Source organism: Lethenteron reissneri, chromosome 21 (genome assembly GCF_015708825.2).
Source record: "Lethenteron reissneri isolate LAM-NWPU_2019-01 chromosome 21, ASM1570882v1, whole genome shotgun sequence".
In the NCBI taxonomy this organism is placed as follows: domain Eukaryota; kingdom Metazoa; phylum Chordata; class Hyperoartia; order Petromyzontiformes; family Petromyzontidae; genus Lethenteron; species Lethenteron reissneri.
The window spans coordinates 8678093-8703788 of record NC_083799.1 but is presented as its reverse complement, the minus strand read 5'-3'; the positions used below and the strand labels follow the sequence as shown (position 1 = coordinate 8703788).

General features: G+C 45.6%; 2 protein-coding genes across 3 annotated transcripts in view; one reads left to right on the top strand and one right to left on the bottom strand.

Annotated features, from left to right (window-relative positions):
* PGAP1 (post-GPI attachment to proteins inositol deacylase 1) overlaps nucleotides 1-18494 on the top strand; it is a 21789-nt gene extending 3295 nt beyond the window's left edge. Inside the window, 24 exon segments of the mRNA XM_061555723.1 lie at nucleotides 395-569; nucleotides 1199-1359; nucleotides 2282-2334; nucleotides 2739-2805; nucleotides 3322-3427; nucleotides 4000-4055; nucleotides 4394-4471; nucleotides 4731-4780; nucleotides 5542-5587; nucleotides 5951-6031; nucleotides 6367-6442; nucleotides 7245-7318; nucleotides 7713-7764; nucleotides 7879-7939; nucleotides 8698-8806; nucleotides 9152-9190; nucleotides 9361-9460; nucleotides 12488-12578; nucleotides 13319-13516; nucleotides 13942-14077; nucleotides 14755-14805; nucleotides 15421-15812; nucleotides 16266-16370; nucleotides 17016-18494. Of these exon segments, the coding sequence (XP_061411707.1) occupies nucleotides 395-569; nucleotides 1199-1359; nucleotides 2282-2334; nucleotides 2739-2805; nucleotides 3322-3427; nucleotides 4000-4055; nucleotides 4394-4471; nucleotides 4731-4780; nucleotides 5542-5587; nucleotides 5951-6031; nucleotides 6367-6442; nucleotides 7245-7318; nucleotides 7713-7764; nucleotides 7879-7939; nucleotides 8698-8806; nucleotides 9152-9190; nucleotides 9361-9460; nucleotides 12488-12578; nucleotides 13319-13516; nucleotides 13942-14077; nucleotides 14755-14805; nucleotides 15421-15812; nucleotides 16266-16370; nucleotides 17016-17154 (2496 nt within the window). The 3' untranslated portion in view covers nucleotides 17155-18494.
* BTD (biotinidase) lies at nucleotides 17919-25696 on the bottom strand. Of its 2 annotated transcripts, XM_061555721.1 has the most exons (6): nucleotides 25111-25696; nucleotides 23178-23327; nucleotides 21630-21851; nucleotides 19852-20566; nucleotides 19638-19741; nucleotides 17919-19062 (listed from the first exon to the last, which is right to left on the bottom strand). In XM_061555721.1, exons 1-6 carry the CDS (start codon nucleotides 25441-25443, stop codon nucleotides 18931-18933), a joined length of 1656 nt encoding a protein of 551 aa, XP_061411705.1. In that variant the 5' UTR covers nucleotides 25444-25696; the 3' UTR covers nucleotides 17919-18930. The 2 variants fall into 2 exon arrangements, with proteins under 2 accessions (XP_061411705.1, XP_061411703.1); XM_061555719.1 differs by having other exon boundaries at nucleotides 19638-20566.

The following is a 25696-nucleotide window of genomic DNA, read 5'->3' as shown; positions in this document are numbered from 1 at the left end:
GGGTAAAATAGAACAATGGATGGTCTGTCATTTGTCGCTTGCGTACATTTCACCACAGTTTCTGGTTCTATACGCATTTATCTTGTGACTTATTTTGAGCATTGTTAATAATATGTAATTGTAAAATTTTCGATTTTTCATTAAATATGTGCTTTAAAAATGTTTGCTGCATTCTTTAGTGTAATTTATTACATCTTGAGACAATTTTTTTCATGTAGGAGCACACATCCAATTTTATATAATAGAAGTCATTGGGAAAGTTGGGTTTGAAATACAGAATTTTGCTTCATGGACAACTTTTCAGGAACGTATCTGTTCCGTACAACGAGGGATGCCCGTTTTTAGCACCGAAGCCATAAACGCTCATTCTTATACCGCTGCGCCGTGCCCCCAGCACCAGGGGGAGGGCCGGCCACGCAGTGTGGTGCTGGTGGGCCACTCGATGGGCGGTGTGGTGGCTCGCGCCGTGCTGGCCGACCCGGCGTTCGATGCGTCGCTCGTGACGGTGCTCATTACGCAGGCCACGCCGCACGTCGCCCCTGTGCTCTCGCTGGACCCGTTGCTCACAGGTGCCGCGGCTACTACGTGCCCACATACACCAATTAACACCCTGCCTATCATAATAAAAAGGCAAGGTCTCTCTATACCTACGGGCCGGTTACAGCCTGCGTCTTCATTTAATTCTAGCCACATGAGACTTACCACTTTTAACGACTCTACAAATCAAATTGGTCACTTCTGTATTTATGTTGAACTTATTTTGCACCGTACGTAGCCAACCATGCTATTCGGAGGTGCGATTAGCATGGTTGTATGCACGTCACCTGTTTTTTTTAAGTAGTTCTGATCATGCAAATAATCCATACAAATCTAGTGTGATCAGAGATTAGTGTCAAGTGTTAACTAATTGGTGGCCTGGAAAAAATATTTTAAAATCCTATTCAGTCCTTAGCAAGGAAAAGGTTCCCCATCCCTGCTGTCTGGTAACTGGAACTGAAGATTGTGAAAAGCTCCCTGACCGTCAGACAACAAGTGATATTGTCCAAATACACTGGAGAGCTGTAGTTGTGGGCTTTATCCTGTGAGTTTCGTGTATGAAGAGATTTGGCATATGGTCATCACAAACCTTCCACGCAACATGTTCCCCGTGCTCAGCCGACACAATCTTTGTTTGATCCATCGCCACACTTTCCCGCAGACTTCCACAAGCAGGTGAACACACGCTGGGCGGAGCGGGCCCACGACCTTGGCCACGTGGCGGTGCTGTCGGTGGGGGGTGCCCACCGAGACCCCCAGGTCCGCGCCGGCCTCACCTCCCTGAGCGGCCTGGCCGACGAACACAACACCATCTCCGTCACGGTACGCGAGCAATGCGATGAATGATCATAGTTTGGGATCATGATTCAATTTGAGTCGATTTTACTTATCTCATTATTTTCTTAAAAATATTGTCTCAATACAAAGTTTTTCACTCCATCCAAATTAAAGATTAGCTGTATGCCTGTTACCAAACTTAATATAAGTTGCATACATTGTAAATAATTGATGTTCACATACACAATTCGACGCTTGTATGTTTGAGCGCAGAAATCGCTATTAATTCGACAAATGAATGCACCGATGAAAATAATAATTTACTACATTTGTTTTTGGTGCCATTATTATTGCATAAAAAATATTACGAAGGTGCAGTTTCACATACCTAGTCTGTAGTAGTTTCAGAGTAGGGGGCGATGGAGCAATGTCTTATCCTAATTGAGTAATTTGCAGGTAATTTTTCAAATTTTCCAATTGTGGACCATGATGCAGGCACACTCATTTCTAATAATGTCACGGGATCTTTAGTGTGCGCTTGAAGAGGACGGTACATCATTTATGGTTAATACACCTGCGGTAATAACCAGAGTAGCCTGTCGGATTTAAACCGCAAGCCGACTGCTGGGCCATGTCACCACATTTTCTACCATGTGCAAAGAGATAAGTTTTGTTATTTGAGGTTTTGTTGGTTTTCTAAAGCGATAAGTAGATCAAAGGGGTGGAGCTGTGGTGATGTGGTTCATGCACTGCACTGTGAACCTGGCTACCTGAGTGATATTTGAACCTTTCCTGGGCCCTCTCTTCAACCCACACAAAAAAAATTGCCATAACCAACACGACATGGGAAGGCATTCATTCACTAGCTGATTGACAAAGGGCTGCAAATTATGATTATTATTAAAATCTAAAGAGCTTGTTTTTCATAAACATGTTCTGCATTTGAATTACACCCATGTACCCCTAGGCCATGGCGGTACCAAAGACATGGATTAGCACAGATCACCAAGCCATCGTTTGGTAAGTATGGTTTTGGCCACATCAATAATTAACAGGGGTTACTGTTTGCAGGATTATTCAACTTGTGGTGGGCACAGAGTTATCTGAGTTGTCCTTGGGACCACATTGCAACTGATTTTTTTCTGTTATTTGCTTTTTTGGAAACTTGCAAAATATAAATGGCAATATTGGTCGATTAAAAGACCTTCACTATAGCTTTTTTTTACACCCTGTTTATATTCCATCTGTTCTATTGGCATCCTGTAATGAGACAGAAACATTTATTTGGAACTCTGCAGTTTCTGGAAGAACGGCCCCAGAAGATGACGTCACAGACGTACATTTAAAGTGGCTAAAATAAGCCTCTTTATGCACACTTGGGGTACACCTTTCCAGTGCTCTAGGTAAAAGTAATGTCTTCGCAGGTGTAAGGAGCTGGTTCTGGCCACAGTACGGGCTCTTTTTGACATGGTGGATTCCAAAACCAGGCAAGTAAGTACCTTTGGTCAAACGTGGACTCACGTACAATGGAAGACACATTGTGGTCTGCTTGGTTGACACTGCCTGTGCTTGTTATACAGTGAGTAAATACATATATAATTTGCTGAATGCATGCATAAATGAGTCAGATATTTATCCTGCAAATGTAATCCCTGGTTAAACTCGCTATCATCTCATAAGCAGAGAACAATGGGCAAGAAGTGTTGTCGTCCAATCGGTTGACATTCCTTTTGCATGTTATAAAATAACAAAAAACGTACATTTGAATTAATGTTTACGTATATTAGTAAGATAACTTTGGTGGAGCACCATATTCTTGGTTAAACTCCTTTTTTCTATCTTAAGCGCAGAACCTTATCCGAATGTTTCTTCGCAGCAGCTTATTCTTTGTGTGTTGACTCCTGAATTCTGCGTCTGCCACTGAATTCACGAGCTGCGCTTTTACCCAATGGACCGGTTGTGCTCCTTGTTGTTGTTCTCACTCATTGCCGTGACAACCTTCTCCAGATTACAGATGATGCTGAGAAGAGGTTGGCCATACTGAGGCATCACTTTGTGCAGCACCCCGGACTCGGCTTCTCCCACGAGCGACGGCCCGCGGCATCTTTTCAAGGTGCGTGGGCGGCTTACGATTGACATTTGGGTGGGGAGGGTGTCCTGAAAGAACTCGAAAATCCACGTTTTTATTTATTTGAAGTAACCTATCCTGGTGAGATTGAAATGTTTGATAATTTAATCCACGTCGGTAAGTTTTAATTGACCTTCCCCACACCTAATAATTTGTCCTTTCCCCGCACCTCCGATTAGCAAGGTTGGCTACGTACGGTGCAAAAGAAGTTCAACATACATACAATTGCATGGCTGCACAATTAATATAATAATTCACTCACTTAGTCCACGTAATCCACTCGTGACATTGATCGAACATGAATTAAACTTTACTGTAAGGTTGTGGTGCTATTAGGGACTTGAAAATAAGAAACATTTATCAAAGGGTTTCCCAAAAGTTGAATATAAAGCATGCAAACATAACTATTAGCAAATATGCAAATGCATTGGCCCAAACAGCTACCCCATTGACTTCCATATTGGACAAACGCACGTTGGAAAGCATCACAGGATCCATGCATATGCATGATTGATCGTCGTTTATATAATTGTATATGTGTTTTTATTTCCTTTCAGCCAGGGCCTCATGGGTTTTTGTGCAGGAGCCACACTGGACTTTACAAAAAACCAAGGTAATGCAAGGGGCAGTCAGAAATGAATCATGTTGCAAATTGTAAAACATATACAGCTCATCCTTTGTCACTGCCAAAGATGCTTGCCATGTCGGCTTTTAAAAGCTTAGCTCCACAAGTAGGTGCTCTGACACTGTAAGTCATTAATGAGGCTTCTTTTAAACGACACATTTACCTGCATAAAACAGCACATTTTATTGTTAACCGATGGGCTTTAAGGCAAAAATGTATATAATGCATAAATAATGTTGCTTGAATATATGGCTAGAGTAGTGCTGTATGTTGTTTTGTCGATCACATTTGTCTGTGCTAATGCGCTCTGTGTTCCATCCTCTTAGGGCTATAAAACAACATATTTCGCTTTCCCCAGGCTGTCAGATGTTTACAGCCATCTTTACTGTCGAAGTCACAACTTGGTAAGTATTGTGGTTTTGTTATGAACAACATTTACGGAAAAATGTACGTTGAACTTCTTTCACTGATACGAGTATGAGTGAAGTGGGGCGATGAGATCGGTTCACGTGCAGGAGTGAGATGAATTGGACCGTCGCAGGACTGCGAGCGAATGGTGATGGCGTGGGGAGGCCTTTATCCAGCAGTGAATAGACTTTGGCCGATGGAGATGCTTAGCTACATGGAATAATACAAAGAACGATGTTTTTTTTCCTTCTGCAGGACTCTACCAGCTGGCTATTCGGATGCACAGTGCACAACGAGACGTCCTGGTAAGACATCGGTGAAAGGAGTGAAATCTGAACAGATTGTGGCACACAAGTGATCCATTACTTTGAACGCGAGGGCTGTTGAGCCAGACCTGCCGAGCTGTGAGATGGCCAAGCGATGGCAGCGCAGCAAGTGGGTTCTTGAAAGCATCTCTAAAGAATATTGAATGCTATCTCCTCTTACGCCTGGATGTTCTTACCCCGGTTTCCTCCCACTTGCGATAAACTCCTATCAAAAGGAATTGGCCAAACGTCCCAAAGCACAGGACCCTTTTGAAAAAGTTTTGAGAATCATTGATGCTTCCGTGGATAAATGAATGATGGTGATAGACAATGGCTAAGTATATATATTGTTATTACATACAGTTTTTGCGAATAGAGCAAAACCACTGATCCACATATTTAAAAAAGTAATTTCCCAAATTTTGAACATCTGTGTCGCCAACGTCGCGGTTTTATCGCTGGGTTTTCCTCGCAATTAAATATGAAGACTTAGAAGTGATTCCAGGTCTCTATTCGCAATCCTGTATTGTTTACAATGCGTAATACTTTATGCATTGTCTCGTGACATAATGGATTACTTCAGAAGGTCTATGTAGTGATGTCCAGTGCCTTGGTGAGGTTCGTTTGTGGGGGACTTTCCAATTTAAGGAGTTGGCAACACTGACGAACATCGCGTACAGGGGATACTGCTGGGGTTTGGGGCACTGGTGGTGTGAGGCCGTGCTGGCCAGGACTTATCGTCAGTGTCATTGTGTTTGCAGCACGGAGGGTGTGGACCTGTCCTGGGAGGCAGAGCTGCTGCCCTCGCTTAAGGCAAGAAACATTTTTTCACAGGAAACATTTTTGTCTCGTTTGCATGTTTGCAGAAACCCCAAAGCAAGGGTGAGGAACCTCACACCCGTGGGCTGGGATATAGGACGCTACTTTAATACCGCCCCACGGCCACATGAGGCCTACTCCTTTGAAACAGCACGATATTTATATTCTGGATTCTTTCGGTAAAGTCACGTTACTTTACCGAAAGAACCAAGAATATGAATCCCTGCAGTCACGAAAGCTTTACATCGAAATTTAGCCCGATATTTATCGATTACTGCGGGCATTGAAGCTGCATTAATTGGGATCTAGAAAGGGGAAAATTTTGAACCTGGCAACAACACTTTGTTTCACCTGCAGACTGTTTTGCTGAAGCTGGAGGATCTTCCAGCACTGACGCATGTGGCCATCCTTGCACGCAGCACTGCTCTGGATGTAAGTACACACGCACAACAATAAAGATCCCCCTTGTAGCCTTAACAAACTTTTGGAACAAGTGCTGTTAGTGAGCAGTGCCTATGAAGGCCAGCACGGTACACGAGGGGTTGGGTGGCCAACACCATGCCCAACCGCCTTTGTCTCCCCAGCGGCAATGTTTACACACTACACCAGGTACTCATTTGAGGTTGAGTCGACCTAGTGGTGGCCATGAGCGGGAGTCGAACTCGGGTCACCGGGCTCACAGCGCAGCATGCTAGCCGCTGCACTACTCCTGCATCGTCCATGTGTGTGCTCGTTTCGAGCCTGCGCTGGCCTTGTTCTGTTGACAGGGCAGCCTGGCGTGTGAGCTCATCGCCTGGAACAATCGGAGCAGCGCATTGCCTGTAACCAACGCTCTCTCACTAGGTACACACCAACACAGCGCTCAGTCATGAGTACTTCATGCAGTTATAGAGAACCAAAAAATGGCATTTTTTATGACAGTTGTTTGCAAGTTAAGGTCCAAGAGGCTGGAAATGGCCTGTGGCATAGTTTTGACTGGCCCGGTACGCCAGGGATCGGCAACCAAAATAACAATAAGAGCTATTTTTGGGGTTTTTTTGGTAAAAAAACCCCGTAATATTTGAATACCCGCAATTCACATGAATACAAGACAGCGGTCCTTAATAAATAACGTCATGAAATAGACCTTAAAGAGCCGCGTGAAGCTCTGGAGCCGCAGGTTGCCGACCGCTGCGGTACGCCAAACACTGGGCAAACAACTCGGGGGGGGGGGGGGACTGTTTGCTGTGAACAGGCTACATGATACCATTCTTGCTAACGGGCGTCACTATCGCTAATGTCACCTCAAGTTCACCAAGTTACCACGTGGCCCACAGAGAGAGCCAGCCTTGAGATTTTGAACGCGACCTGCGCTGGAAGATGATTGCACGTCATTGCTCTAGCTTAAAGTTCAAGTGTGAGTTTGCATAACTTGTTTAAAGTAAATTATAGTGATTATTATAAAAATTGTCATTGTGATTTCCTGTTTAAATGAGCATTCAGGCAGTCCTCAACGCCTGTATCCAGTGGTGGAAATGCAACATTCCTTTATAATTATAATATTGTTTGACAATGATAGTAATTACATTTATAGATTAGAAATGATAGGAATAACTATGCTGTAATGTCGTTGTAATGTTTTGTGTTTTTACATTTTGTTCAAAAGGACTGACCTCCAATTCACTGTCCATACCTTCTGCTGGACTTCTGCATATTGTTAACCTCACAGATTTCGTACAGGCAAGTGGAAATATTATTCCGAAATCTTAAAACAGGCAATTTTTTTTCGTAATGAAGTTTGTTTTGTTTTGCAAGAAAGCCTCTTAAGGCTTTTTTTGGGATCTTCCTCTTAAGTTGTCACAGGCAGGGGGCGATGTGGCTGCAATCCCAAATGAGTAATTTGCTCAAAACACTGTCCCACTATTGCAAAGGATATGCTTAATATACAGTCAGATATAACTTTGGGCCCAAGTCATGTATTGGTTAAACTACTTTTCAGCTGAATATCTGCAGAAACATAACCACATTTGTAAAAGTATAAATTGTTTGGATTTACACCTCACGGTGTTAATTGCCTTGCTACTAACATTTGAAGCAATACATTCTCACCTAATACATGCTGTTGTCTTTGCAGGTGTACCAGGCATTCACTGTTTATATCAAGCCCACCTGTGAGATCACATCAGGTAAGAGTTGATCGATGCAGTTAGTGCTAGTTATCCGAGACAATAGACAGATTTGTAAACTCTGGCCACACCGGAGCGTCACCAGTCACGTGACCATGTCTCTTGTTTCCGCAGCATCCCATCTGGTACGGTTGACTGTGCCCTGGTTCAAGGAAGACTCCTTTACCACTGTGAAGTGAGTGTTTTGTTCAAATGCATTTTGCAAATGCTATGGCTCATCGTGGTGGTTGAAACTTATTTCTTGTTCCGCTTGCACTCCTACGTTATTTGTCCACTGGCACCGGTTGTAGAGGGCTTCGCGTCCAAGATAGCACAGTTGAGAGTGTATTTTGTTTAACCAGGATGAGTATGCAAAAGACCAGGGGTCGAGTCTCCTTTAGAAGTGTGACCTGGGTCACCGAAATGACAAAAAACAAGTAAAGTCACGTACAGAAATGAAATCTGAGCATAATACATTTATCATACCATAAGTCGGTTTGGTCAGATTTTCTTGACTGATCACAGCACAATAATAAATTAAGTTGTACCTATGCTGAACGTCTTTTGTACCGTACATAGCCAGCCATGCTAATAGGAAGTCGCAAGTCAAAGAAACGTTAAACAGATATAAGGCGACTTGTCCTCATATGTAAGGATACCTGTGAAATGCTAATGCAAGTGAAGTTAGAAGAATCGACAGCTTAGGTCATCCCCTCCTCTTCAGCAACCCAAACTGACCAGCATGGTCAAACAACGACTATGACTGACACTGCATTGGGAGACCTTTATCCAGCAGTGGATTCAAAACGGGCTGTCATTTATAAAAGCACTCTGAAGATCCCACCGAGCACAGAGGCATATTGTCTGATCCTCAAACTCCTCCACCAATTACGTTCGTGCCGTTGCCTGGTGTGTGTGTGTGTGCGTGCGTGCGTACACGTGTGTCCGTTATAGTGCCTCGGATGTGACAGCGCTGTCTGTGAAGCTGCACACGGGCCGGCCACTGGGAAACGAGGCGATGCCCAGCCTCCAGCTGCACGGCCACGCTGATTGCCGTTACGAGGCGCGTGCCCTGTGCATCGCATTACGGCACACGCGCCGCGGGCATGAGGACGAACCGTAGTTGTGTAGTGTGGTTGGCGTGGGGCCCTGGTGTAAGGAATGAAATGCCGATTTAAGTGATTTCAGTACGAGTTTGTGGTGCGTTCCTAATTGCGAGAGTTGTAAATGAAATGTGTCGTCTCGTGAAATGATGGCGATATCGCACGATTGGAAAATTATTTGGGGAAAAAGGCAAAATTCTTCAACCAATTGAGAAGCAACAGAAATATGCACTTAGAAAAATGTTAATGCAGTTATGAAAATGCAACGGAGCATTCGAGTGATTTACTTTATCCTGCTTTTATAGGTCACCATCAAGACGTCGTTTTTAGAAGTGATGGGACAGGTGAGGCTCCATAATTAAATTAAAAACTACATTCAGGAAATACATCTTAACTTTACATTTCCATCGATGCCTATAAACACAGTTTGTAACCGTGTTGACAAGCTTTTAAAGGTACATTTTTATCACATGTTTCCACCTCGTGTGTTTCCACCTCGTGAATTTGCCCGCAGTTCGTGCGTTTCCACGCCGAGTGCTTCCCCGCGTACTTTGTGGCGAACATCCTGCTCGTGTTTGGCAAGCAGCTCTTAGATCAAGCAGAGCAAAGGTGAGGTGTAAATGAAAGGTGGTGGGGGCAACACGTAACATAATTCCTGGTCGAATGGCTGTAGTCATAGTTCAATGGGTCATAAATTGGGGCCCAAAATCTCAGAAGAGATGAGGGAACTGAAGGAATAAAATAACTGCTGCTACGAATAATATTTCTGCAGAATTGGGTTTGGAGATCGATAATGGACGTGTTAATGGATAAAACAAAACCATGAATGGCAAAAGAGTACAGATAGGGTAAGGGTTGGGGTTAGGGATAGGCATGTAGCTACTTTTTGGCTGCAGCATTATTGACACCTATATTTACCCAAGAATGTCAGTGTGTAACGCGCGTGACGTCACTCCACGTCAACCAGCCCCCCTCATTAATAATCATGAACATGTTACGTGCTGCACATGGACCCGTCCCCTCTTTAATAATCATGAACAGGAAGGGTCCTCCACATGGACCCCCGTCATTAATAATCATGAACGGGTGACGTCACTCCGCATGAAGACGGTGGAGTAGAAACGAAAATTTGTTTACGCAAAATAGCTTTCATTTTGACCTTTCTTTATGGAATTCAAAGCTAATAAATCAACGCAGCAACTAATATAACGAGCCATACAAGGCAGTGTGTGTCCCGCGCGTGACGTCACTCCACATGCACCCCCCCCCCCCCTTATTATTAATGTGTGCCTGGATTTTTTGACTAACGCAGAAGGTCGAGCGGCTATGATAAAAAAAATTACGCAAATTCGCTTTCGATTTTACGTATCTTTATAGAAAGTGAAGGCAATAAATAATTATACGTCGCATCACAGTGCATTTGGTGCCTTTATTAATTTCTTCGGCACGTCCAACGAAAGGTAAGTCTACTTTACGCTTCCAAATTATGCTACAATAAACATTTCTCTGCTACTTTGCAGACATTGTATCGAATTCCAATTGTTTCCAACCCCAGCGAGCGAAAGCGGAAGATAAGTAAGTAGCAGAGCAGTGAATTGCAAGTAATTGAACGTCCGTTAAATACAGTGCTACTGTGACATTACATCAGGTGTTTTATGACATAGTTTGCATGCAACATTCACTGCCATTATTACAGTGCTACGGTGAAATGCAGTGAAGTGTTTGATTACATTCTTTTTTTCAATATTCCCTGCTATTACATTTAGACAAGATACAATTATACTTTGATCAATTTATTCATAACTCTAATGCTTCTCCCCTTTGGTCTTCGTTATTTGCTAAGTTACTTCAGACAGTATCAGCACTCTACTTTCTTCACTTTTCGCTATCAAGCGTCCATCGGTGAAAATACATTTGTCAGTTAACAGCTTCAGGTGATTTGAAAACAGTGCTAAAGTGAAGTTAGGCGTTTTTAAATTATACAGCCACAGTGATTGCCTTTGCCTATTGTGTAAGATACCGAAGAATCCCTGGTCAAAAAATTAACCAATTTGAATGCTTTTTGCCTCGAAACTAGCTAGATTTGGCCCCTCTGCAGATCACCCCGCTCCTATACAGTGTCTAAAAAGTGTGAGGCAACCTTTTTCGCAGTGTTCCAGCTGCTGGAGCACGTTACGTGTCGTAAGATCTAAATACGTCAAACAAAGAGGACGAAGATACTGCAGCTAAGAAACGCTGTTTGCAAAGAGAAAGACAGCAGAGATGGAGAGCTCGCCAGAGCCACCGACATCATCACAAAGCTGTCCGGAGATATCCAAAATTATTACAGCTCTGTCTCGATCGTGTCGTAAGAACCTGCGGACACATTGAATCACCCTCCAGAATTTCTTGCACGATCAAACGCCTTCAGGAATGCCGCCATACACATTGGCACTGAAGACAGGCGTTATCATCATGCTTCTGCGACATCTTAACCCGAAGAATGGCCTTTGCAATGGAACGCATGTTGATGGTCAAATCATTACAAAATAACTTAATCACCGCAGAGATTGTATCAGAATGCAACCGAGGCGAAATCGTCTTCATCACGAGAATCGACTTAGCTACAAGTGACGTCACTCTTCCTTTCGTACTGAAACGATGACAAATTCCGATAATTCCTGCGTATGCGATGACAATCAACAAGTTGCAGGGTCAGACTTTAGAAAATTTGGGTATTTATCTCAATGAACCCGTTTTTTTCCCATGGCCAGTTGTCCGTGGCTCTGTCTAGATCTAAATATCCTCAGCGGATCAAAGTGTTCATCAAGGATAGCCAACTGCAGGGAAACATTTTGAACAGTGATAAGAGATTCACACAAGATATCGTATACTGAGAAATCTTCCAAAGTCCTTAATTTCATTTAATAAATTAAGAAAAATATCTTTATGTGCTACATTTCCTCATAAAATTAACAATCACGCAATAAAACGTTAATTTACATCAAGCTAGTTATTAAGATAATCGGTATTTCAGGCTAATGTCTATTTTAGAGGAGCCGATCTGAGCTGAGAGCTTTGTTTCATGAAGTCACATAAAGGATAAATGAACCTTATGGCAGGAACCCGGGGTCCCAAAAGCCCCCGGCTCTCGCACGAACTACGTTACGACGTCATTTTATGTCTTGTTGAAGGCGAACGATACGCCAATCTATTCCTCTCGACGAGCTCTACACGATGCTCTAATCAAAGTTTCCAAGTTTTGTTTATGACTACGGCGATTTTGACAACGACAGGTGCTTGGTCAAGAACGAGAGGATTGATTTCTGGTGGGTCGCGGCGTTTATGTGCGCGGTGCGACGGAGTCGCCAATAATAAATACATTTATTACGATTTTGACTTCCGTTTATTTGGGACCCCGGGGTCCCGCCATAAGGTTCATATGAAAGGTTGCAATGTTGCGCTTTCTATGCCAAGTGTTTTTAGAATCTTTCGATCTTGGCACTTGCCGCTATGTGACATATTTGGTGATAAATTGTTTGTTTCAATCTATGTGGTTTACAACAGAGGGCTCTGAGCTGCTCTCCTCGTGACCTGCCGTGACCCCTCAGCCTGCCCATGTTGCGCAAGCCTCAACCCCTGTGCCCCCTTTGTCTTCTCAGAGCCGTGCCCCCCATTCCAAGCTGCCATTGAAGTGGCCGCCAAGCCTTTCCACATACAGCCCTTCGTCAACCTCTTAAAGTTGTTTATGGGGTAAATGAACATCTTTTGGTTTTCACTGTTTTAGAGTTAATATATTATCATGCTTTCTTAGTCCTCATGTGCCATGATCTAGACACTGCTGGATGAAGGTCTCTCCAATCTGTCGCACTCTGTCACATATTAGTCATTTATAGGCTTGTCATGATTCACCTTCCTCAGTAATTTGATGCATTTTCATGATTAGTGATTCATTTTTGTATCGTGTAACTTTTTACTTTATAAAGTCGCATTCATAAAGTTGTTCCCCACAGCCTAAATGTCACATTACCATGTTTCCATATAATTTGCACAAATCGGCAATAATCTATCTTCACACACACCACTCAATGCAGCATTTTGAGAGCATCTATCCTTGATGATAGCCATGACCAGGAATCAAACTTTGGGTTACTGGGTTAAGAGGACAGTATACAAACCACTGCACCACCACTTCGCCATACTTATTTACATGTCGCCATAAAACAGGTGCCATACATGTAAAGCAAACCAGTGCGAATTAAACTGCATGGTAAACACGACGGATGTTCCCAGCAAAGAATCCGGTATTTTTATCGCTGCTGTTGTGTTGTCGTGTTGGTGGTGTTGACCTGCCCCTATTGGATATCTTTTAAAAAGACCTTCATAGCTCATCGGATTCCTCCAGTCTAAATAAAGATTCCATTTATTTATTTAAAATGTTTAAAATAAAATTGTCCTGGCGTGTGCCGCGTGGTTGGCGACGTGCGGTGCAGCTGGGAGTGGTTCCATGCCGCGTGGGCCGCCCTGCTTCTCCCCGAGCCGGACGCCGTGCTCCTGGAGCGCCGTGCCGTGTGGCACAACCTCCTACCGCTCTTCATGTTCCTGCTCGCCGGCGCGGCTGTGCGCGCCGCCGCCCTCCTGGGCTCCTGCGTCGTGCGACTCTCTGCCGCCGCGCTCGTCAGGGTGAAGCGGTATGGGCTGCTTTAAGAGTAACGGTGACGACGCTTCGCATCGCCATCTTCAATGTCCACCCAACAGTTGTAAATGGGCATGCCACAGTCCATCGGCCGGTCGTATGTGGTGGGGTAAAGTTTGGGTACTCTCTTTCTACGATATCTGGCCAGTGTGGAAGCGTAGGCCAAAAATACCCTCTAGAAGGACTTCGTAGAGCTCCCTCTAATGGAGGTCCTACCAGCAGTAGCAGGAAAAATACAATATCTGGGTTGTGCTTCTACCAATGTCGCCACTCTGAGATTTGCAACTGTAATGTACCACGCAGATGGGATGCATAACATTTTGTGGTATGCGTGACCTCTTGCCCCTCCCACGCACCCTGCTCGCTCAAGCTCCACCCTCAACCTTCCTCACCCCGTAATCACGGTTATTGTTGCTGCAGGCCAAACGCGGACGTGATTCCGGGGGGGCTGCTGTCATCGCGCTGCGTGCCCGTGATGGCCATGGTGCTCGGGGTGGCGTGGTTGTTCTGCGGAGCTCTCGCCCTTTCTGTTACCGTCCTCCTGTGCTTGGCCAAGGTGGGCTTGCTCACCTGTGGAGACGTGCGGCGATGTCGTTGCAATTGTCTGTGGGAACCCGGAACCCTGGGTCTGAGGGGTGCTGTGCAGTGTATGTATGTATGTTGAACTTCTTTTGCACCGTACGTAGCCAACCATGTTCATCGAAGGTGCGGGGGGAAGGACGGCAAACCAAACACAAAAAGCAGTTCTAAAGAAATGAGTTTTCAATCTCGATTTAAAAATGCATGGCTCCCGGTGACTTCCTAATATCAGAAGAAAGAGTGTTCCAGACAGCCGCAGAAGCACATCTAAAACAACTTGACGGGCTGTTGGCCGCGAACAGGCCACCGTGACGTCATCTACAAGTACGCAAACGTCACAGTGGCAAAATGTCCACTTGACCCTCTCAGCCCCATGGGAAGTTCGGAGATGCCCAAATTGGCCGCACGCTCAAAGAAGTTTGCACCCCACTGCTCAGTGCCTTTACCACCTGCACTGCCTACCAGTGCAGGTGGTAAAGGCACTGCAATTCCACCGTGCATTTCAGAGTTTGCTGGTTGCAATTGGGGAACACGTTTACTTGCAGGGCACATTTAATTGCTGCTGATAACTCGTAATCATTTGACAGTCTTATATATACATATGCATTTTGAAACTCGTGAATCATTGGTGTGCGTTGCGTTGGCCTCTCGCAGGTCATCAGACTGCACGCAAAAGTGGCAGCCATGCGCTCTGCCCTCAACCTGGTAAGAATACCGTACCTGTGTGTGTGTGTGTACGTGTACCCTTTTTTTCTACAATGTATCACTTGTGATACATTGCTGTCACTGAATCGGTAGCATAAATGCTGAAATCCTGTTTCACTATGGGATACATTTTGTCTTGAACAAGGCTTGGATTCCCGACATGTCCCATTATAAGCGGGCAAATGCAGCAACCATAAATTCCTCGTATTCAAATTGCACCGCATTTCTGTGCATGCCCCCATGTATGCAGTGTCTTGACATGTGCTCGCATTGAGTTTACAAATGTTTGTTAAATTTAACAATTGCTGATTGCGTATAAATTTCCCAACGATATTGATTCATTTAACAATCATATTATTTGCTAGAACTCGGGGCTTAAATTCCCACTGAATATTGTCTGGGTTGCTGGTAGACTGGCGGAGAAACGTGACTGGTACCCATAGTGATAACGAGAGGATGTCGTGTCGGATATATTTTCCTGCTCACCAGCCCTGATAGGTCTAGCTGAAATGAATCCTTGATCGAACTCATCAACACAAATAGTTTGTTTTGAAACCTCGCCCATGAGCGAGTCTTTCCCATCACGGCCGCTGCTGTGCAATTTTCCACCCTCAGACGCCTGCGTCATGTGCCGGAGAGACCCGCCCCAGCAAGGACGATCAGCAGGACCAGGGTGCAGAATCGAGCGAGAAAGAAGAAAAGCCTTTTGGCAACTCGGCCGATGGACCGCGGAAAAGGCCGGGTGCCGGGTCGGCGGGAGATCGCGCCGAGAGCAAAGCCGAGGCTTCTTCCCCCGGCGGTCGTGAGCGCCCCAGGAGTAAGGATAACGCAGCCGATGCGGGTGAAGCCGGGAATGAGGACGGGCTATCGAGGGGGAGCTCCCTGGCGGAGAGACTGGTGCGCGTGGCTTCTGACCGGCTCCACCTGCAGATGACAGCGCTGTCCTTGGTAGTGTGCGCGCTAGCGCTCACCGCACCCTCCCTCGTCTTTTGGTTGAAGCAGTTACGGTGAGTCAGCATCCACCACTTTGCCCACTTGCTGTCTCAAGAAAGGGACTGATTACCGTAACATTTTCCAGTGTATTAATACGCAGAATTTTTTGTTTTTGCTTATTACCTGGTTCTACGGTTGTTTACATGAAACGCATAGCCATTTGTCAAAGCCGATACTGTGAAATGCTAAATTAATCATCTTTATAACCAGGTCAGCCTATTGAGACTGCGAGTCTTTTTCAAGGGAGATCTGGATAATAAAAGCAGGTCTAATTAAGCAAAAAAAAAATACAATTGCAAACAAGTGTACAAATAAAATAACCAACCGTAGTTGGAAAGCGTGAAGAAACGTGACGACGAGATGGGGTTTATCTATATTAATCTTCTATCGCGCCGTACGTAACCAACCGTGCTCATCGGAGGTGGCACCAATGCCATTGACTGAGATGACCTCTTTGGTGCCAACAGCGTCGACAGGAAGCTGCAGCCGGATCCATTCCGAGCCGTTTCCGCCGTCATCAGCCTTGTGCTCGTGCTGCTCATGGAATCCCGGGCAACGGCATTCCGAGAGAGGTGGGGAAATTAACGAACTGCAAACCCATAGCACACAAGTCGGGGGGAACCCACAGCCTGCGGGCCAGATATAGCCCACAACATCCGTCACTGCGAACGTCTTAGCTGCACACATCAGTTAGTGAATGGGGAATATTTTAGACTTTGCAATTTGCTAATTTTAGAAAATTAGAAAAGGTTTCAGATTTTATCTTGCTCGGTCATTTGAGTCACTGCAGGGGCCTGCTGCGGTGACAGAAGTGACTGAGGTGTGTACCGTGTGGTTGCCCACCAAAGATATTAAAAGTCCTATATAGCTGTAAGGAAAGAAAAGATTCCCGACCCTGCTCTAGCACCACCACCTCCTGTCATTTGAGCCTTCATCGATTTACCTGGAATTAAGAATGAACTATTGTGTCCTATAAATCTCGTTTGATTCCACAAAGACTAACATCAGTGGTGAGTGATATCTGGACGGTGCTGGGCCTCCCCTAGGTCCACTCAGCATCATATTAGTAGCTGGCACTTTGGAGACAAAAGCGGGAGCCATGGTGCTAGCCACTCCAGCCTACGTGTGCCGCGTCGGCCTTAATAGGTGTTCACCAACAATACTTGCCCCAACAATGTGTAAGCTACACGGGGGGGTATTTATCTTTGTCATTTCAGCAAGATGCTGCGGGTGGTGGCACGACTGCATCACCCCCTGGCGATCGGTGCTGCAGCGTTTGCTATGGCGCACATGCACCGCCTACCAGGCTTTATCGCCGCATCGCTCCTCCTCACTGCCGCCTGCTCCTTCTACTGACACAGGCAGCGTCGTGTACCCACGTGTAGGTGTACGTGCGTGCGTGTGTATGTCAGGGGTGGGGAACCTATGGCCCATGACTTCAAGTCGCAGAGCCTGCGATTTAATTTCGTACAGCAGTAGAGGCCTCACTTCAAAACAGCAAACGAACGATATCTGTCCATCCCTCCAAGCATCTTAAGTGTTGAGATGCAGTGCCATAATTTTATTCCAGAGTGAGTTATTTACTAGCTGTAAGGGTTTACACAAACCAATTGCATACGATATATACAAATTTAAAAAAATCACAACGCACAACTGTATTTTGTAAAGTACAAAATGTTATGCTATTGCGTTAAATTAGTATGTTTTATTGTATCACAATCGATGCATTGTTACACACATACTGTAGATGGCTGATTGTCAACAGTTGTTATAGGCAGTGGACTTTGACACTGCTGGCAAAGCACAAAAAGTTCGTTCTTCAATTATTATTTTGTATTTAGCACTGGGCCAACTCAATTGACGAGCTCAGGCTGCACATTCATGTTCTGTACAGTTATCTGTGTGGAGGCAGCTACATGTGTGTGTCCATTTTTTTCAGTTTCAGTATTTGGATGTGTAATGGTACACTTAGACATCCAGGTAGCATTTAGAGGTAGAGTGAACAGCTTGCAATCAGAAGGTTGCGAGATCATATCCCAATTGGTGGGGTTGACTCAGCCCATCAACAGTGGTTGTCCTATGGATACTCATCCCCACCATAGGAACGTGGAAATTTAAACCACTGGCTCAGGACTGTAACCAAGAGATGAGCTCCACCTCAATGCTGTGTGTATATATATACATAAGTCGGAAGGAACCACGGTGGAATCTCGCCCCAAGAACAAACAAGAGATTTAAGCCACATAAATTAATGTTACTGAAATGTTTTTTTTTATTTTGCACTGTATTCCTTTTATTGATGGTAATTGAATGTCATCGTGACGATCTCTGTTTGCGTAGTTCGTGACTGCATCTTTGGTCATAGTCCCAGTGCTCAGCATTTCCGTGGTCCTAGCACTGTTTGCATGTTTACCAAATGCTGTGCGTGCGCGCGATTGTTATGTGCAATGAAAGGTGTGCGCCGGTCCTGTTTTCTGCGCGATTGCCCTTGAGCATTGAACACCGGCGTGACTCGTGCCATGGGTGTTTTGGTCGAGTGCAAAAAAACGATTGCTGAAGAAGAGAGAAAGAGGATGCCGATGATATAAGTTGATTTTAATTATTTGCAGACGTAAAAAAATTCGTGCGTAAAATCAAGTACGTGTGACACGTTTGTATGAACACACACATTCATTAAAATATTTTGTAAAATGTTACTTTGCATTTTGGATTGGATTACGCAGATGTGAAAGGCGCGCAAGTAATGTACGCGACGTACGTTCTGTGGTTGAAGTGATTGGAAAATTATTTAAGGGTTGAATTTGTGCAAATATGATTAATTACACCAGACACAACTGAGATTTTAAAAAATATAAGTTTTATGTTTTAGACCTGTGCATAGAGTTGCCACCTGTTGTTCCGAGGACAATAAAAGTCCAGGTTTTTGTCAGTTTAATAATACAAGATCAAAACAATGCATTTAAATGTGGATCTCCCTCTTCTGATATAATGGGATATAATGAGATGGCAACCGTAATTGACGTGCATGCGAGCGAGCGAGCGTGTATGCGTGCGTGCTTGTTGGAGGCGGCTCTGGTGCGTCAGTGAGGCTCCGCACTCGTTGAGTCACGCTCGTAGTCGCGTCCGTACATCTCAGCCGTGATGAGTCCGTGCTCTGTGGCTGTCGCCGTCAGGAATCGTTCTCCTCCAGCGTCCCGTCTGAACGAGTCCGGCGCCTCGAGCCGCATTCCGCTCCCCAGAATGCAGGGGTATACGTGCTGCGTGCTGACAAGACAAAGATCCCCTGTATAGCCTTAACAGACTTGGGGCAAGTTCTGTTAGCGAGCACCTATTAAGGCCAGAACAGCACACGAGGCGCACACACACATTCCCTGTGTACACTTTAACAGACTGTCGGGGCAAGTGCACTTGTGAGCACCTGTTAGGGCTATAGTGGGGTTGTGTGGCCATTACCATGTTCCCAACGCTGATGTTTATTAAACCATAGGTACTCATTTAAGTTTGAGATTGTGCATTATACGTGACCTTTTGATAGCCTATATTGCTGTATATTTTATAATGCAAGCCTGAACGCACGTAGCAATGCTATTTAATTTAGTGATTACAAAAACACCCTTAATTTGAATCATGCACCAAATAATTTGATATTTTTTGTACCCTACCATAACGTGAGATTTGTATTCACTCCCAGTCTTCTTTTGGACATTAGGCAAGGTTTAATTTCATCTGGATTTAATCAGGTGCCGACTCCAGTAAAAAAAATTTCCCAGAAACTATGAAGTGGGAAATTAAGCACTGGTATTTGGGGCACCAATTTTTAAAGAGGCCCCAGAACATACCTGAAGTTTCCGCGCAGTGTGAAGTCCACCAGCGTGCTGGCCTGCGTCACGGGCTGGCCACAGCTCGCCCGCTCCTCGCCCGAGCACCTCACCAGTGCGCACACCTGCGTGTAGTACCGGCCGTTGACGGTGTGCAAGCCGTCGAAGGCGCCGAGCGCGTACAGCTCCCGGGCATCGCCCGAGCAGCGAAAAGTCAGCCAGCAGCAGAGTTCACCGTGGCAAACCTGCACCTCGCCTGCCGGCCCCTGCAGTGCCTTGAACGTGTAGTTGTCGTACATCATGCTCGCGTAAAACTCGTCGGCCATGCGGCTGCCACCAGACTGCCCTTCCTTCTTTACGAACGCCCCGTGGTTGTCAGCTCCCACGAGTGGCACTGGTGTGCTCTCATCATCACAGGCCCGGTCTTTTTTTTGTCGACCCTGTGGGGGCTTGCCGTTAAGCGTGTCCGGTCTTTCACCCACGACGTTTCTTGATGCAGAATTCTTCATCTCGCACGCAACTTCATCCGCCTTGCTTCCTTGCAAAGCTCCACCGCGCATCGCCAAACTGTCGTCTTTTCCTGATTGGGCATCGGTCAGGACGTTGGAGAGCACGGGCAAGTCGGCCACGAGCAGACGGCCCTCATTGCTCTCTGCGTCGTAGCTGTACACCGTCACGTCGGGGCCATACACACCGCTGCCCACCATGCCCTTCTCTGGATGGTGCTGGTTGGAGGCCATTAGGGTGACGTTGAGGCCATAAGCGAAGGCCCTCTGTATCTGCACGGACGTGAGCAGGGGCAGCTGGTCGATCCACGCCGTGGGGAAGGCGATGTGCCGGACGCCATGCTTTTCCACCAGCGCCACGGCCGGCTCGTAGAAGAGGATGTCGAAGCAGGTGATGAGGCCGATGCGCCCGGCGAAGGGCGTGTCGAAGATCGAGTACTCGACCTGGATGGGGGTGGCATCAAAGTCGAGCGATGGGCACCCACGCTTTCTGTGTGGCGAGAAGGAACTAGCAAACGGTGATGGGGTTGTTGTTTTTTAAATCACAACTGTTGTGCACACCCTGAGAGGCCAAAAGTGCAAAGCGGGTAAGCAACAAAGTCGGTAATGTACATACATAAAGTACATTATGTATGTGGATTAACTGTAATAACCCAACTAATAATAGAGATCCATTGTAATTTATATGACTCCATTGACCCCCCTCCCTCTAGGCTTTGCACCTTGTTGGCTCACAAGGGACGACATCAAATTTATTATCCCTCTATTTAAGACCGAAACAGGAGGATTTCTCCACAATTCTGGCTGTTGCCTAATGAGGCTGGTTGTAAATACTGGCAAAACGTCGTACTCGAATTGTAAATGTTGTGGGCTTACTCTCCAACACACCAGTGTGCTGAACTAGTAACTCATTTCTCATTTGCACGTTTTTCTTACGTGACAAACCTTCCTAATCGGCTGTGGTGGGTTTAGCGACAAATTTACGCAATCTAACCCAAAAAAATTCATGGATAACATCGGTCGCGAAAGCCTACGTGTTAATCTGACAACAGTGCTACTGATGTAATGGATAAGAGTTAGTTTGTTTCTTCAATTGAGCAAAGTTGAGCAGCAGTAAGAAATAATCACAAAGAGAAGTGTTTTGACATGCAGTGTTGCGATTGAACACAGGACTGGACTGTTCTGGCTAAAATGAAACAATGTTTATAGCTTTCATCGACAAATGGCTAGAAGATTTATTTTGGCACATCACATCCATCTCAGCTTTTTTGGTTACATTATTGTTATAGACCTGTTCAGAGGACTATCGGAATATAGGGTACAAAAATGTTGTATTATGGATAGGCGTACCTTATATTCTAGTGGTAGTGCCTTACACCGATGCTACACGCATACCCTCTATAAACAACTGCTATACGCAATGCGTACGCTCTTATAAATAATCTCTAAACCAAGCGACAGCAGCATTCTTACTGATTGTACCACTCCCTCTCCCAGCCCCGCTGACCGTGGGTGGGAAATCGAAGGCTTGCTCGAAGTACAGATTGTTCTTGCGATATCGCGCCACCAGGGTGCCTTCGCTGCTGAACGCCACGTTGGTGTTGAACTGGAAGCGACCGTCCGGCGGGCACCCCGTGTTGTGGTCCAGCGAGCAGGGCAGCACGTCGCCCATGTTGGCCACCACGTAGAGGCCCTCATCCCGAGCGATGCAGCTCAGGTTGCGAAGGACCTGGCCACACCGCACGTGCATCGGCACCGCCAGACCGCAACAGAGGTGTGACAGCGCATTTTTCTACGTGGAATTGTCGTAGCGAAGACCATTTGTATGACACCTTTTTAAAAAATGCACGCACAGTAGAGAAGGTCGTTTTGAGAACTGAGACAAGTAAATGGGATTTGGAAGGACATAACACTGGGACAGGATGATGGAGGTGCAAAAATGCAGCTAGGGAAAACGCATCCAACAGGAGAACAACCTTGACGATGGCTTGTGTTGTAATTGAAACGTCGTAGTTTTTTGTTATTTTCTTTGAACCTATCTATGTGACTTTACAGAAAGACCCAAGAACAGGACAACAACCGTGGAGATGGAGTAATGAGATCATTTAATGTGCAGGAGTGAGATTGATGCAGCTGCATGGGACCATGAGGGATAGCAACGACGTGGTGAGCCATCATCCAGCAATGGAAAAACAATCGCTGATGATAAAGTTAACCGTCTCTGGGTTTTCACCTGCAGATGGCACATGCAGGTTAATGAAAATGCATGTAATGAGAACGAGAACAGCATGAGCCATTGCTGAACCACGCGCAAACTCAGGTTCCCGTGAGCTGCCGAATACATTTCATGTGTCCGTCTAGCACGGGTCGGCAACCAAAATAACAAGAAGAGCCATTTCTTTCCAATTCGTACAAAATTCAGTATTTCAAGAGCCGCAATGCATCTGAGTACATACTGTACATACGTACATATCGTCAAGAAGCAGCCCGTAAAGAGCCGCATGCGGCTCCGGAGCCGTAGGTTGCCGACCCCTGGTCTAGCATATTAATTCATGAGGTCACTGCCAGCAGATGACAATGATGAACTCAAACCATCCGCGTGAGTTTGGCATTTTGTGACCCAACAAACCTGGAGCCACGAGACGCTCCTATTTACATGCACGCTCGGTCTTGTAAGGTAAAAGTGGCCAAAGCAGAAATGCATCTCGTCCACACCCATAAATGACACCACACCACCCCAATACTCCAGTCCCAGATCAATTTCACACACTCAACATCTTCAAGATCCTCCATTGACTTGCCCCTCTCATCTCCTTTGCTGCCCCAGTCGTCTGGAACTCCCTTCTCTCAGCTGTCAGTGCTGTCGACTCCCTTTCTCTGTTGAATCCAGGTTCAAGATATTCTTTTTTTAATCTTTCTCTCTACCTATGATTGCCTCTTTCTTAAAAATAAATATGGCCCACTCTTTCTGTACAGCATTTTGAGAGCAGGGGCAACATGTTGATTCTCTATATATCCAAATAGTAATAGCAATGTACGATGTTAATAAGATCACCTCGGTGTTGGGGAATCGGTCCGGTTCGAGGCAGGGGTTCCAGATTATGGCAGCGGGGTCCGGCACGTGCTCCAGGTAAGGCAGGATGGAATCCCTCGTGAAGCCAAACCCGAAGAGTCCATATTCTGGGAAGACGATGATTTGGGCTCCCTGTCGAGAGCAGTGAATGTCAGACAGACAACTCCTGCCGGGTGGTTGGGCTGCCACAGAGGCGGTGGCGTAGCTGTCGAGGGGTGCAGGCGGTGCAATAGAATCCGGGGCCCAAGAGCCGGAGGGGCCAAGGCTCCAGGCTACAAAGAGGAGGGTGCATTGGACAGGAGGCCAAATTTCGTTCCTTGCACCAGAGCTCATCTCAACCACGCTATGACATTTTACAAAGTTTGACAAGTGCAAAAGCTCAAACATACTGCACATTTTTAAAAATAATTTCAATTTAACTGGTGTTGCTGATAAACAGATTTATGTTACTTTTGGATAAAATGTTTTGAAAGTTGTATTACGTTTTTTTGCATTCTAAATGAAATGTTTTAAATCAGTTACATTCCCCTCAAACATTTAAAATACGAAATTGAACACATTTTAGCATTTTTGAGAGTTTATATCTAAAGAATGTTCAATGTATCCAGAAGGGAAAAAAAAAACTATTTAATCATAATTTGCTGAAAACTCAACACAGGAAAAATGCTTCATAATATGATAATTGTATTTCATAATGAAGAAAATATGAACCTACCCCCAACTCTTACTTTGGGTCAACCTAACGGCTAAGTCTAGCGCTATTCGATGATGTTGAGTTTAAAAAAATATCCACAAAATAGGAATTGCATCTTGTTATATTCTTTTGTAACATGTTTTGTTTTTATCGTAATGAAATAGAAAATATGGAATGTAGGCTCACGTCAACGTTTCCTCATTGTTCAGACAAGCAAATGGGTCAAGGACATCTCCGCTGGTAGCCAAACACATGGTGGAAATGTCACATTCCCATGGTGTGGGCCACTCCATCTGCAGGGTGACCCGCTGTTGGCTTTTCACAAAATAGTACTCATTTTAATAATTCTGGAAGATGATGGTTATGATGGGCTGTTATATCTCACCCAATATTGTGACTTTTTTTTACTGTATTATGATTGTTCGCCAAGCGCTCTAACCACAGCTCCATACTAATACAAAATGCGCAAAAGACGATTAGTATCTATTGAATTATTTTCACAAGGTTAAAAACACAATTTATTATTACTATGCTAGATTAACGAAAGCCTGGCTGATTCCACTATGAAACACAATTTTTGTTCCTGGGTATTAAGTGTTATTTTTTTAAATGCTTATGCCTAAAAAGTATAGACAATGGCTATTATTCCCCACAAACTTTGCTTTTGTGACCAGGACTTTATGTGAACGAAAGATACAAATGCACACGTTTTCTCATAAAAAAAATAGGAAATTTTCAAAATATGACTGTCTTGGTTACAAAAGCAAAGTTTGTGTGGAACAATAGCCATTTTCTGTACTTCTGAGGCGTAAGCAATTAGGAAATAACACTTACTACCCATGAACAAAATGTTTTTTTTTACTGCAGTGTTCTCAACTATTTTGCAGGCGCGTCCTGCCAAGTTTTCTCAATAGAGGGCGACAAATTGCCGTGCTTCACAATTAAGCATCGTTGCACGATGACACCGGAACACAATGGCCTGAATCTTCTCTTTCGTTACGGTTAATACGCCCGAAGTAATAAACCGAGCGGCCTGTCCGAATCGAACCCCGAACCTCTGCAACAACGAGTGGCGAACGAGCCACCGCCGGTGCTTGTCATTGTCCACCGATTCTGAGTTTCTTCAAAGCACACAAAAGTGGTCGGTTCGCGAAGCGGTTTTAGCTTGTCTCCCACCACCACCACCCCCACCACCACCTTCCGTGCCCCGGGCACCGTCACCTTGTCCCGTGCGAGTTTCGCCTGCCGGCCCATCGCGGCCACGTTCATCCCCATGTGGACGAGGGCCTCCCGGCGACTCCGTGGCTCCGTGGGAGAGGGGCTGGCCACGCTCACGAATTCCGACACGGCCGCGCGAAACCACGACCCACGGGCACCTCGGGGCCCTCCGACATCGTCTCCTCCTACATCGTCTCCTCCTACATCATCTCCTCCTACATCGTCTCCTCCTCGACCTGCCGCTCCGTCTGGAGCAGCTCCTCGTCCCAAGGCGAAGAGCGCAGCGGTCACGAGGAGGAGGATGAAGAGTGCGCGGTGGGATTGCCCAGAAGACATCACCGGCGTGCCTCCACGGGTGGGGAAGGCTTCTAGATAGCTGCTCTAAGTTGTATTTGGTCTACTCTTCCACGCGACTCCTTGTTTAACGCTGCAAGGAAGGGACTCGACCGCCACGGGGGAGGGCGTCGCGTCGTGAAGCTCAACGCCACCGGCTTTTATACCCCATTTCTCGAGAGAGATTGAGAGATCTTTATGGCAGCGCTGGGTGATTAGCGGCGTGCGTGTTTCGCGTGTTCCCGACGGCGACGGG